Source organism: Salmo salar, chromosome 15, assembly GCF_965601325.2.
Source record: "Salmo salar chromosome 15, fSalSal1, whole genome shotgun sequence".
NCBI lineage: Eukaryota > Metazoa > Chordata > Actinopteri > Salmoniformes > Salmonidae > Salmo > Salmo salar.
In genome coordinates this window covers 92,180,692-92,194,684 of record NC_138305.1, presented here as the reverse complement: position 1 = coordinate 92,194,684, position 13,993 = coordinate 92,180,692, and the positions used below count along the sequence as shown (strand labels likewise).

At 39.6% G+C, this 13,993-nt stretch overlaps 1 protein-coding gene across 1 annotated transcript; it reads right to left on the bottom strand.

Annotated features, from left to right (window-relative positions):
• Nucleotides 1-641: 641 nt before the first annotated feature.
• On the bottom strand, nucleotides 642-10,596 carry spas2 (Spermatogenesis-associated serine-rich protein 2). The gene is given in 3 exon segments (NM_001146428.1): nucleotides 642-1,139; nucleotides 4,467-4,792; nucleotides 10,523-10,596. Coding segments are annotated over 2 exon segments (174 nt in total). The 5' UTR covers nucleotides 4,492-4,792; nucleotides 10,523-10,596; the 3' UTR covers nucleotides 642-990.
• Nucleotides 10,597-13,993: the final 3,397 nt, after the last annotated feature.

The following is a 13,993-nucleotide window of genomic DNA, read 5'->3' as shown; positions in this document are numbered from 1 at the left end:
ACAGAAGTGTGATAAAATGAAACATTGCTTTTTAGAAACTTCCATGGCCTAATTCAAATAGTTCCAAATTATATACCGTAATTTCCGGACTATTGAGTGCACCTGAATATAAGCCGCACCCACTGAGTTTTAATTTTTTTTATTATTTTGAACATAAATAAGCCGCACATGTCTATAAGCCGCCGGTGCCTACTGGTACATTGAAACAAATGAATTTTACACAGGCTTTAACGAAACACGGCTTGTAACAAAAATAAATACCGGTAGGCTTTAACGAAACACGGCTTGTAACAAAAAATAAAAAATGAGCAGTAAACAGTAGCCTACCAAGAAAGTCATTGCTCCAGACCAAGCTCCCGTGCAGCAGCTCCATTTCCTTTTCCAACAGCCAGATCAATCACCTTCAACTTGAAAGCTGCATCATATGCATTTCTCCGTGTCTTTGCCATGATGAGGGTGACAAAATGACTACCGTAATCAGAATGATGGGATGTTTGAGCGCGCTCGATTTAATCTAAACAGTAAACAAAAAAGTTGTTTGACCTTAACCCGTTCGGCAATTTCATTGGTCTAATGAAAGCTTCATGCCGCCAAAAAAACTGAGCACGTCACAGAATGTGTTTATTTTTTTTATTTTTTTTGAAAGCGGGAAAAATCCATATATTAGCCACGTCATTGTTTAAGCCGCGAGATTCAAAGCGTGGGAAAAAAGTACCGGCTTATAGTCCGGAAATTACGGTAACAAATAAAGGGTGTTATTGTCACCATAGTGAATGATGGCATTTTCCAGGCGAGGTTATAATCCTAGTTCATACACACCAAGTTTTAGGACGGGGATCGGCTTTATAATGGAAAACATGCATGTGTATGGCATGCGGCAAGTTTATAAATCTCAATATTTTTAGATGTACATATTTTTTTTTTTACTGTGAAATTTACACAACAGATATAAAAGAGGCCCCTACTAGCAAAACTGGAATTGTATTCAAATCAATGCAATTGGAATGTAGTCAAACCTAGAGAGAAATCTTTTGGCGTATGATCCTTTTCAGTCCTTACCTTCTCCTTCATTCTCTCAAACGTCCCTCCCTGGGACATAACCATTTTCAAGTTAGTGTCGAACACCATACCAGAAGTATCTGGGGGGAAAGAGAAAAAAGGTTGCTTGAAAAAATAAATGTGGATTTGGAATCTGTTTTTTGCTGGACCTAGGTCTATTTGCAAAACAAATTGTAAATGCATAAGCACATCATTTGTTCAAACAAAGATCTCCTCATACCTAGTCATTCCTGTACATTCAAAGGTCTTTGTGTTGAAAGTCAACCATGGCTAAGAACACAGGGATTGTCATAAATCATGTGGAACAGACAAGAGGACTTGGATATTTCCTTACTGGGTGAATAATGAGAAGATGCTTGCTTGATAACCTCTTAAGTAAAATATGCAATTGTTTTACAACTTTTTTAATAAGGTGCTTGAGGCCTAGGCCTAAAGATTTTACAAGACTTCTATGGGCTTTATTTAGGATTGATCCAAAAATAACTAACCCTAGAGAAATGAAACTTGTCTCAAGAAATCTTAGCATCTGGACTGTCCCAAAATGATCTGAGATCTGCATTGAATTTGAACCGGTTATAACGGATGTACAGTTCTAGAAACAGAATGAGTCAGCAAAGCAGGGGTTTACGCATCAGACGGATAAGAATACCGCCCTAAACAAAATAAGCTCAATGAGATGAGAAACAGATGGGTTGCTGCAACCCAAAGACATGTGGCATGAGCAAAGAATGCCAGAGGACAGTTTTGCAGTACTCTGCATCAGTTCTAATGGATGGCTTTATTTCAGAAAGTTCATGAAATAGCCTAACTTAATCTTAGAAAAGTTTTAACCCTTAAAAGGTATATTCTATCCAATGTGGACTGCATGAATGTCAGTTCAAATTGCTGTCCATCTCTCTCAACTATTGTGCTTGAAAGGATCCATTCTACCTCAATAAGATGTCTTGGAATGTATCCTTTCCAAAAGCGGTTCTGGCCAAAAGCAGCAGTGGCAACGATGTTTGGTCTGAGACGGTCAATGTTTTCTTTGTCTACAGTACAATAGTAGAGCAGGAAAATCTGATGGACTTCCACCATGCAACCTCAAAATATTAAAATAGAAATTTGCCAGGAGTTCATAGCTTTGAGTAGGGATGTCAAACGTTCAGCCTGCTGCACATCCCCTATGGACGCTCTTCTAGAGCACCTGGTTAAATTCTACAGAAAAAAACCCATCTCTAAATAGTTAAATGTGATTGGGGTAAAAAAATAAAAATGCGATTGCTTTATTTAAAATCAACCCCTGAAACTTAGCCAAAATGCTGCAGCCCGCCTGGTGTTCAACCTTCCATGTCACCCAGCTCTTCTGCACACTTCACTGGCTTCCAGTCAAAGCTTGCATCCAGTTCAAGACCAAGGTATTTGCCTATGGAGCAGCAAGAGGAACTGAGATATGTGGTTGTACCACCTAGCTATCTATCTTAAAGATGAATGCACTAAGACGCTCTGCAGAACAGTGTCTGCTAAATGACTAAAATGTAAATTAAGATAGAATTATTTTGCCATATCTAATTAATGTATAATTACTCTACTTTCCATTGATGTGGACAGTAGGTGTTACTACATTACACAAGCTGATGTTTTTACATTAAATTGAGGGGGGGGGGGGGGGGGGGGGGGTTACACATGCTTTTTACCTCAGATTGGTGATGTTACTACAAAGGTTTATAGTTAACACAATGACAAGATCAATTGCTTAAAGCAGATCAATATCTTGTGTACTATTGATTTGTTCATAATTCATGACGGTCTCTCTATAAAAAGTCGCTGGCCACACACAAATACACAGATTTCAAAGTCAAACCTTCACTTACATAGCAGCCAACCGTAGTCACTTCATATCGTATGGCGGGTCGTGATTCGTTGAAGTTAACTAAGAGAAAAAGTAGTTTGTTCCCTTTTCCGTGATGGTAGCTTCACGAAATCAACATCCCCCATTCCAAAATATCGATAGAATTTATAGAAGGCTTCTATCTAACCAACCATGTATAGGTTATTCCAAGTTTCCGTGTGGCCTTTGAATAGCGTTAGTTTAAACAACACTACACCCCAAACGTTTGCCCCCTGTTCTATTGATTTCAGCGTGATATCCATGGAAGTGATTAACAGAAAAATGTTATGCTATACTTACCGCATTGGAGACCCACTTGAAAAAAAATGCAACACTTCAACATGTAGCTAGCAGTCTTCTTTAAAATGGTCCTCTAACCAGTGATATACACATTGTTCCCAGATTCCTTGTGGTTTTGTAGCTGTGTTAGTTTTAACAGGACGTGAAACCTCATCTCCCCCCTATTGCGTAATTGATTTCAACGGGATAATCGATAGGAGGGATTGACAAAAGCGTTGCATTAGTGTTTCTGTTCTGGTGGCCCCCGTATCAAAATGCAACATTCCAAAAAGTACCTGACTGTTCTGCAGGTTGTCCTCTAACCAGTGATGTAAAAATATATCCAGTTTCCATGTGATTGAGTTGTGGTAGTTTCAACAGCGCATAAACATGACTCCAAAAACATGCTGTGATTGATTTATTTTGATGATATAGGCCTACCAGAAATCACCAAAACAGGTTTCACCGGCCTACTATGAGATGAGTGTATGGCCTAAACAGACCCACTTGACTAAATTGCATATCAATTTGTCGAGTGCTGCTTATTTAACCTGATGCCAGCTCTGTGTGCTATCGTATCAACTCCTTGTCAGATGATGTGGCAATCAATGTTTGGCATGACAAGGAGATGACATGTTCAAACATATCTAGGGCTAGGCTACTGCTTCTTGCAGGGAGATACAGCAACACAAGTTACAGCAGCAGATGAAACTTCCACCATTTACAAATACTTATTTAGGAGGACACAATCACTAGGTCAAGGGAGGGCCTATACAAATGTGTCCCGATTGACTTAAGTGTCTTTGAGAATCAGCTTCACACATTTAATGGTGCACAATGCAGAAATCTCTCCGCCATTTCCTGGTTGCTAAAATTGTAATATTTTGCCTAATTTCAGTTTGTGACAAAACAAGCAAGTATAGTGGAGACCATCATTGTACCATCTAAACCGCTGTGAAATATATTTTCCATAACCAAAAATATTGTATTTTCAGCTGGTGTACAAAACTAAAAGACGCAAAGACAAAACTTAATGGGAAGCATAGAAACAGCGAACATAGAACAGATCTACCGCTTCTTAGACTTGCTTTCAATGAAAAATCTATAACTAAAATGTCTATGTGAATTTGGCCGGGGGTCGCCCAAAAAGTTACATAATGCAACATTAAAATGCATTCTAACACTGGTTATAGCATTTTCAATGCTAGTTTATCTGTTTTTAAAAACAAATAGCAGAGACGAATGACAGCATACATACCCTTCTGGCTGTTTTTCTTCGCCATGTTGTAACTCCACTAGTCCAAAAAGTAGAGTAAGTAGGTCACAGCTGATATGTTCCCCAGAGTACAGCTCTTCAAGTCAAAAACAAATCAATAAAAACTATTTTCCAGATATTCAGTTTGAACTAGTTTCCTAAATGGAGACTTCAGCTCTTCATGTGTAGAAATGTTCCTCCTTGATTTCCCCTCAGACAGGATGCCAACAAAGGCTCACAAATCTGGCAGTGGGAGGGGTTGAAGGAGGCAGGGGCAGATCAGGCCTCCACCACTTTTCTTCTCCGTTCTCCCCAAAGTTGATCCAATTCTTTAAAAAATGAGACAGAAATAAGGTTACTGTCTTGGGTTGATGTCATAAGCTGAGAGGATTAGAAAGAGTTGCATGAGATGACCTAAGTGAACAGACAGAAAAAAACCTAGTAGTTCATAATTAATCTTGACCCAACAAATGCACACAAAATAAAATGGTTGTAACATTTAGCATATTCAGAGAAGAACTATTACATTGGTGCTGTCAAGCCTATAACTAGACTATTAGGGAAAATGCCTTGAAATGTAGACGACAATGCATGTGCATTGTCTAGAACTGGAAATAGTCATGCACGTTCACAAAAAACTATTCCTTAGCTCAGAAGTCATAAAACTTGATGAAAAACAGATTTAAATAAATTACTCAGTCTGGGACATCCTTCTAGACACAATATTGTACATGACAGCAGCATATTTTCAGTTTTGCTAAAATGCACAGCGAAGAAACCTTTTAATCATGATTTAGTTTAGTTCCTCTGGGTGAATTAAACCTGACGTAGACATGCGGCATGTGATGCAGTTTTTAAATAATTTAACTAATAACTAATAATAATTAAACTGTTAAACCCCCCAAAACAAATCATATGAAGGCCTACAAATCTTTGAGTACAGTTACATGCACTCAATAATAGGATTGTGGATAGTCAGATTAATAATAGTTAAAAACGTTTCCATGCTTTGGAAGATGAACGATTTCTCCAATAATCCTGTCTACATGGACACATCTGAAATCAGGCTGATGGGACTTAAATAAATGTAGAAAATCACCCATCAAAATAAACGTTCTACCACAGCTACCATGTTATTTTTGTGAAGCCTATTTGATTCCGAGTTGGACATATAAAGTTTGCATGTGAAAACTATTTCTAAGATGCATAACTATTTTTTTTTATTTTTTTATTTCCTGAACTCACTTCACTATGGGCATTAGAGGAAGGAATGTGCTACCGGTGCAGGCACATGTGCGAATCAAATACACTTCTGGAACGCTGATTAAGGTCCTAATAATTAGAAAGATCGCTCAGAAAAACAGGTGTTTTAATCGGCGTATGCTTACTTCGATTGTATCCTTAAGCTGATTAAGATAAGCAGAGTAAGGCGTTTACGTGACTGACGTCATACTCGGCCATTTGCCATAATCAATTTAATATTGAATTAGTGTGAATGTAAACGTACTCTCTGAGGTCATGTTGAATTTGTATTAGAGCAAAGTAGGTAGTTAGGATTTTTCAAAAATCAGTCATACAGATAGCTTACGTCACAATGACGTTTTAGCAATACATATTGACACTAGCCAATATGCCAAGTTAACTTGCTGACAGACGCCATGTCCATAATCAGTTTGATCATGCCAAGTTCTTGAGAACCTTGAACACCACCCTCAGCAAACTGTGGAGTCATTTATGGGCCAGCTGTTTCCCACTTAGGTTTCCATTTGACTCAGCAGTCCTGGAAAGGGAAACTTAAACTATGCAAACCCACACCCTTTTCATTATCCCTTCATGTCACAGTCCGGCACTCATTTCATAGCATGCCACCACACCTCTAAACACGTCAAACCATAAGCACTGTCAACAAGTAAGCCAAGACATGGACGCATTGTGTTTATCAAGAGGGATGGTGCTAGTAGGTTACACACCATGTGTTGATTTAGGCAAAACACTGAATAGGACCAGGCAATAAAAATTATATTAATTGGCCTCGGTTCTAAAAACGGAAGAATTTTAGAGCAAATTTATGAAACTGTAATAAGATGTCCTTTAGAAGCCTGAGCCAAATTCACAAGGGTCATCACACAAGATGTTGGCAACCCACTGTCTTGTGAACAGCATTGTAGTTCAATCAGTGCTGCAGGGTCTTGATTCACAAAACACACAGATAAAGGGCACAATCTGGAAATTTGGCCTCATGTAAAAAGTGTAGCCCTGTGTTGATCAACGTTGTTAGGACTGCAGAGACTACAAATTATACCACATGAGACTAAATGATGCCAGGCTGTGTGCTTCCTTATGAATAGGCCTAATAAATTTAGAAAATGATTTTGTTTGGAATCTGGACAGCTTTTTAAGTTTGCTCTGTGTAATCAAAAAGGACACCACACTAAGTACGTTTACATGCACACTAATAAATCGATATTCAACTGACTATGGCAGAGTATGGCATTAGTCATGTAAACACCTTACTCTGCTTATCTTAATTGGCTTAAGGTAATAATCAAAGTAAGCATACACCGATTAAAACACTTGGTTTACTGATCAATCTTTCAAATTATTAGAACATGTAAACAGCTTAATTGGAGTTCCAGTAGCGCAAGCCTCCCTCTTATGCAGGAATGAAGTGAAGATTTTTAGGTATGCATCTTATAGTTTTCACATACAAACCTAATGTCCTAACTCTGAATCAAAAAGTATTCGCAAAAATAACATGGTCACTGTGGCATAAAGTTTATTTTGATTGGCAATTTTCTGCATTTATCAAAAGTCCCATCATCAGTAGCCTGATTTCAGAGGTGTCCATGTAAACATTATTATTATTATTCAAAGTTTTGGGACACTGTAAAGTCCATGGAGAATAAGAGCACCTCCTCCCAGCTGCCCACTGCATCTACGATAATCGAGAATATGAATAAGCATTTTTCTACAGCTGGCCATGCTTTCCACCTGGCTACCCCTACCCCGGTCAACAGCTCTGCACCCTACAAAGCAACTTGCCCAAGCCTCCCCCATTTCTCCTTCACCCAAATCTAGATAGCTGATGTTCTGGAAGCACTGCAAAATGTGGACCCCTACAAATCAGCTGGGCTAGACAATCTGGACCCTCTAAAATTATCCACCGCAATTGTTGCAACCCCTATTACTAGCCTGTTCAACCTCTTTTGTATCATCTGAGATCCTCAAAGATTGTAAAGCTGCCGCGGTCATCCCCCTCTTCAAAGGGGGAGACACTCTAGACCCAAACTGTTACAGGCCTATATCTATCCTACCCTGCCTTTCCAAGGTCTTCGAAAGCCAAGTTAACAAAGAGATCACCGACCATTTCGAATCCCACTCTACCTTCTCCGGTATGCAATCTGGTTTCCGAGCTGGTCATGGGTGCACCTCAGCCACGCTCAAGGTCCTAAACGATATCATAACCGCCATCGATAAAATACAATACTGTGCAGCCGTCTTCATCGACCTGGCCAAGGCTTTCGACTCTGTCAATCACCACATTCTTATCGGCAGACTCAACAGCCTTGGTTTCTCAAATGACTGCGTCGCCTGGTTCACCAACTACTTCTCAGACAGAGTTCAGTGTGTCAAATCGGAGGGCCTGTTGTCCGGACCTCTGGCAGTCTCTATGGGGGTGCCGCAGGGTTCAATTCTTGGGCCGACTCTTTTCTCTGTATACAGCAATGATGTCGCTCTTGCTGCTGGTGATTCTCTGATCCACCTCTACACAGACGACACCATTCTGTATACTTCTGGCCCTTCTTTGGACACTGTATTAACTAACCTGACGAGCTTCAATGCCATACAACTCTCCTTCCATGGCCTCCAACTGCTCTTAAATGCATGCTCTTCAACCGATCGCTGCCCGCACCTGCCCGCCTGTCCAGCATCACTACTCTGGACGGTTCTGACTTAGAATATGTGGACAACTACAAATACCTAGGTGTCTGGTTAGACTGTAAACTCTCCTTCCAGACTCACATTAAGCATCTCCAATCCAAAATTAAATCTAGAATTGGCTTCCTAATTCGCAAAAAAGCAGCCTTCACTCATACTGCCAAACAAACCCTCGTAAAACTGACCATCCTACTGATCCTTGACTTCAGCGATGTCATTTACAAAATAGCTTCCAACACTCTACTCAACAAATTGGATACAGTCTATCACAGTGCCATCCATTTTGTCGCCAAAGCCCCATATACTACCCACCACTGCAAGCCGTATGCTCTCGTTGGCTGGCCCTCGCTTCATATTCGTCGCCAAACCCACTGGCTCCAGGTCATCTATAAGTCTTTGCTAGGTAAAGCCACGCCTTATCTCAGCTCACTGGTCACCATAGCAGCACCCACCCATAGCACACGCTCCAGCAGGTATATTTCACTGGTCACCCCCAAAGCCAACTCCTCGTTTGGCCGCCTTTCCTTCCAGTTCTCTGCTGCCAATGACTGGACCGAACTGCAAAAATGGCTGAAGCTGGAGACTCATATCTCCCTCACTAACTTTAAGCATCAGCGGTCAGAGCAGCTTACAGATCATTGCACCTGTACATAGTCCATCTGTAAATAGCCCACCCAACTACCTCATCCCCATATTGTTTTTTGCTTCTTTGCACCCCAGTATCTCTACTTGCACATTCATCTTCTGCACATCTATCACTCCAGTGTTTAATTGCTAAATTGTAATTATTCCGCCAGTATGGCCTATTTATTGCCTTACCTCCTTAATCTTACTTAATTTGCACACACTGTATATAGACTTCTCTATTGTGTTATTGACTGTACGTTTGTTTATTCCATGTGTAACTCTGTTGTTTGTGTCGCACTGCTTTGCTTCATCTTGGCCAGGTCGTAGTTGTAAATGCGAACTTGTTCTCAACTGGCCTACCTGGTTAAATAAAGGTGAAAAAAAGAATTAAAAAATAAATTGCTATCATTATTCTTGCAATGCATGTAAACATTTTAAACAAACTATTACATTAACCTAACTATCCACAATCTCATTATTGTGTGCATGTAATCGTGCTCACTGACCCAACCAACCAAACCACTTTGGAGATGAATAGCGTGTAATGAGTAAACCATTTGATTTGTTTTTGAATCCCTTCTCAAACCATTGTTACATTCCTTTGTGGGCTGCCACAGCAAGGCACTTAGTTAACAAATCTGATCTATTAGTCTCTTGTAGACAATACCTCTCAGGAAAGGTAAGGAAACATGTTATTTGGGTAAACTTCCCTTTTAAAATACTTTGCATCCCAATAGTAATACGTTCGTCTGTGCCAGCTTCTGGAAAAGACCATCTGAAACTAACGTTACCTACTTCTGGGGAGCAAAAAAGCAAACATTTCTGACAAATTAGTTAGTGAAGTCCCAAGAGGTAACGTTAGCTAATGTTGCTTAAAAACTAATTTTTACCATCTATGTGACTGCATCTTAGCTACGCCTTTCCTGGCTAGCCTAACCCATTTGCAATGTCTCATTTTATGCATTGCAAACTACTTACCTACTTTAACTCACTTAGCTAATTATGTGCATTGCTGGCAGTTGTGCATTTATTTAGTTCGCTAACTAGCTGACCGGGTACCACCATACCTACGGAATGTCGCTAGGTAATGCGTTAGATAGTTAGGGCTAGAGACCACCTAACGTTAGCTAGTAGCGAACTAGCTACTATTCTCGCTTTAAAATAACGTTATAAATGTGCAAATCCTAAATTAAATGTTAGGTAGGTAGTTATTGCTTTACTGGATTAGCTAGCTATCTAATGTAAATATTTTCAAAACCCCCCGAGACTGCAGTGTAGTCGCCGCGTATCACTGCATTCTTCATCAACTCAGCAGCTACGTTAGCTAGTTACGTTGTTAGCTAGTTTCATTGACAATGCTAGCTAACGCAATTGTCTCTCCAGTTTGACACACAGCAAGCTAGCTAACTGGGTCTGTTTACTAACTTAATAACCAAGATTGTCAGCTAGCTATACAATATTACATTTATATTTTGGAGTGATTAAGCTCCTACCTTGGTGTCTTTTTCTACAACGTTACCAGTCGTCTGTGTTCTCCACTCCCCAATATTTTCCCGGCCTCTCCAATATGGTCTAACTGCAGACCGCAATTCGGGGGCGTTTCTTGACATGGGCGTTAAGATAACAATGTTGCAGGTTAGAAAATGATGTTGGTTAGGTTTAGCTACAGTTGTCAACAACTGTTGTCAACAACTGTTGTCCCCCCCAACGCGAAAGAAACGGCCATGGACCAATAGCGAGCATCAATGGGTGTAACTTGACATCAAGAAACGCCGATATCAGAAAAAAAACGTAATTGTGGTCTGCAATTACACAGTTCACGGTCTCAGACAGGCACATCTATCTGGTCGTCACTCGTAATAACAGCCACAGTGTCATAAATCCAGCCTATTTCTACAATTTATCTTGTTAAAATTTGATTTTTAACCTAAACCATAAAAAGCTAATTTACAAAAATATATAATAAATATATAGCCAATTTTGACTTTGTGGTCTGTGATAACTAGTGGAAACCCATCTTCCACATCATCACTCCTGAACAGACTGAAATCGGTCATTCACGTCACACATGCCAAAATAACCTTTGGACAAAGTTAATTCGTTTATTCAGGCTTGATTTAAGATGTTTTGTAAATAATTGAAATGATCAACACATGTATTCTTGATCATTTCTAGAAGGAGAGGGAAAATACTATCTTTATGTGTCAATAGTCTTGACTATATTATAACTTTTCAGAGTCATTGATGTTTTGAGCACCGCAAAGACCTATCCCAGCAGGGTGTGTTCCAGACTGATTGTCACACACATTGTAGAAGATAAGATTATTATGTCACCTCTGGCCTGCTGGCCCCCCTACCTCTGAGGAAGCACAGTTCCCGCTCAGCCCAGTCAAAACTGTTCGCTGCTCTGGCACCCCAATGGTGGAACAAGCTCCCTCACGACGCCAGGACAGCGGAGTCAGTCACCACCTTCTGGAGACACCTGAAACCCCACCTCTTTAAGGAATACCTAGGATAGGATAAAGTAATCCTTCTAACCCCCCCCCCCCCTTAAAAGATTTAGATGCACTATTGTAAAGTGGTTGTTCCACTGGATATCATAAGGTGAATGCACCAATTTGTAAGTCGCTCTGGATAAGAGCGTCTGCTAAATGACTTAAATGTAATGTAAATGTAAATGTAAATGTCACACTGGTTCCTGAGATGTAACAAGGTACATTCCAGATTTCCGGCACGTAGGCCTGTGCAGATTATAGGATTGTAAAACCCGATGTAGACAGAGGGAGAGCTAGTGATGGCTGCTCAATGAAACAAGTCCTGTAAGCTCTAGTTTTATCTAATCATAGCTATTACCTGGTGATATGGTCAAGTGCTGCAAAGGACCTAGAAAAGCTGCAGCTGGCCCAGAACAGAGAGTTAGCCCTTCAATGTAGCCAGTCTCTCTCAGCGCAAAGTAGAGGAGAGATTGACTGAATCAATTCTTGTTTTTGTGGAAATATTGTGTTCAAAATTCCAAATTGTTTGTATAATCAATTTACATATATCCATGACAGCTAGGCTGACTGACAGTGTCTTCAGGAAGTACAAGCATTTCACAACACTCGCATTAACGTCTGCTAACCATGTGTATGTGACCAATCAAATTTGATTTGAAGTATTCATACCGCTTGACTTATTCCACATTTTGTTGTTACATCCTGATTTTTTTTTTTTGTAAATTAAATACAGAAATATCTAATTTACATAACTATTCACACTCCTGAGTCAATACTTTGTAGAAGCACCTTTGGTTGTGTTTACTGCTGTGAGTCTTTCTGGGTAAGTCTCTAAGAGCTTTCCACACCTGGATTGTGCAACATTTGCCCATTATTCTTGTCAAAATTCTTCAAGCTCTGTCAATTTGGTTGTTGATCATTGCTAGACAATCATTTTCAGTTCTTGCAATGGATTTTCAAGTAGATTTAAATCAAGTCTGTAACTCGGCCACTCAGGAACATTCACTGTCTTCCTGGTAAGCAACTCCAGTGTAGATTTGGCCTTGTGTTTTAGGTTTTTGTCCTGCTGAAAGGTGAATTTTCTTTGTGTCTGGTGGGAGGCCGACTGAACCAGGTTTTCCTCTAAGATTTTGCCTGTGCTTAGCTTCATTCAATTTTTTTATCCTGAAAAACTCACAGGACTTAACGATTACAAGCATACCCATAACATGACGCAGCCACCACTATGCTTGGAAATATGAAGAGTGGTACTCAGTAATGTGTTGGATTGGATTTGCCTCAAACATAACACTTTGTATTCTGGACATAAAGTTTATTGCTTTGCAGTTTTTAAATATTTTTATTCTGTACATGCTTCCTTCTATTCACTTTGTTATTTAGGTTAGTATTGTGGAGTGACTGCAATGTTGTTGATCCATCCTCAAGTTTCTCCGATCACAGCCATTAAACTCTGTAATTGTTTTAGTCACCATTCGCCACATTGTGAAATCCCTGAGCGGTTTCCTTCCTCTTTCGCAACTGAGTTAGGAAGGACACCTGGATCTTTGTAGTGACTGGGTGTATTGATACACCATCCAAAAGTGTAATTAATAACTTCACCATGTTCAAAGGGATATTCAATGTCTTCTTATTGAAGTTGAATCTGTGTTTAAAATTTACTGCTCAACTGAGGGACCTTACAGATAATTGTATATGTGGGGTACAGAGATGAGGTAGTCATTCAAAAATCATGTTAAACACAACGTATGTGACTTATGCACATTTTTACTCCTGAACTTATTTAGGCTTGCCATAACGAAGGGGTTGAATACTTACTGACTCAATACATTTCAGCTTTTCATTTTAGCTGTAAAAAAGTTTGAAAAACATAATTCCACGTTGACATGTTGTATTGTGTGTAGGTCAATGACAAAAAACTAACTAAATTTAATCCATTTTAAATTCAGGCTGTAACAACAAAATGTGGAAAATGTCAAGAGCTTTCTGAAGGCACTGTACTTACCTCACCAGACATTCCACCAGGGGTCTCTTCACAGTCCCCAAATCCAGAACAAATTCAAGGCAACGCAAAGTATTATTTTTAGAGCCATGATCGCATGCAACTCCCTTCCACTTCAAATTACCAAAGCAAATCACTAAATTTGCTTTAAAAAACAAAAAAATACCTCACAGCACTACACCTCTCCCCTACCTGATCTAAATAACTCTTACGCAGACATATATGTACTGATGTGTGTAACTGTCAGTAGAACCTTTTACTTTCGTTATATTGTTATTTTACATTTGTGTAGTTCAGACCTTGAGCTGTTCCTGTCTATTGATGTTCTGTATTATGTAATGTTTTATGTGGACCCCAGAAAGAGTAGCTGCTGCTTCAGTGACAGCTAATGGATATCCGAATAGAATACTACATTTGTTGCACTTCTGTATAGTAATTCCACCTCCAGAAACATCCCACTAAGCATGGAC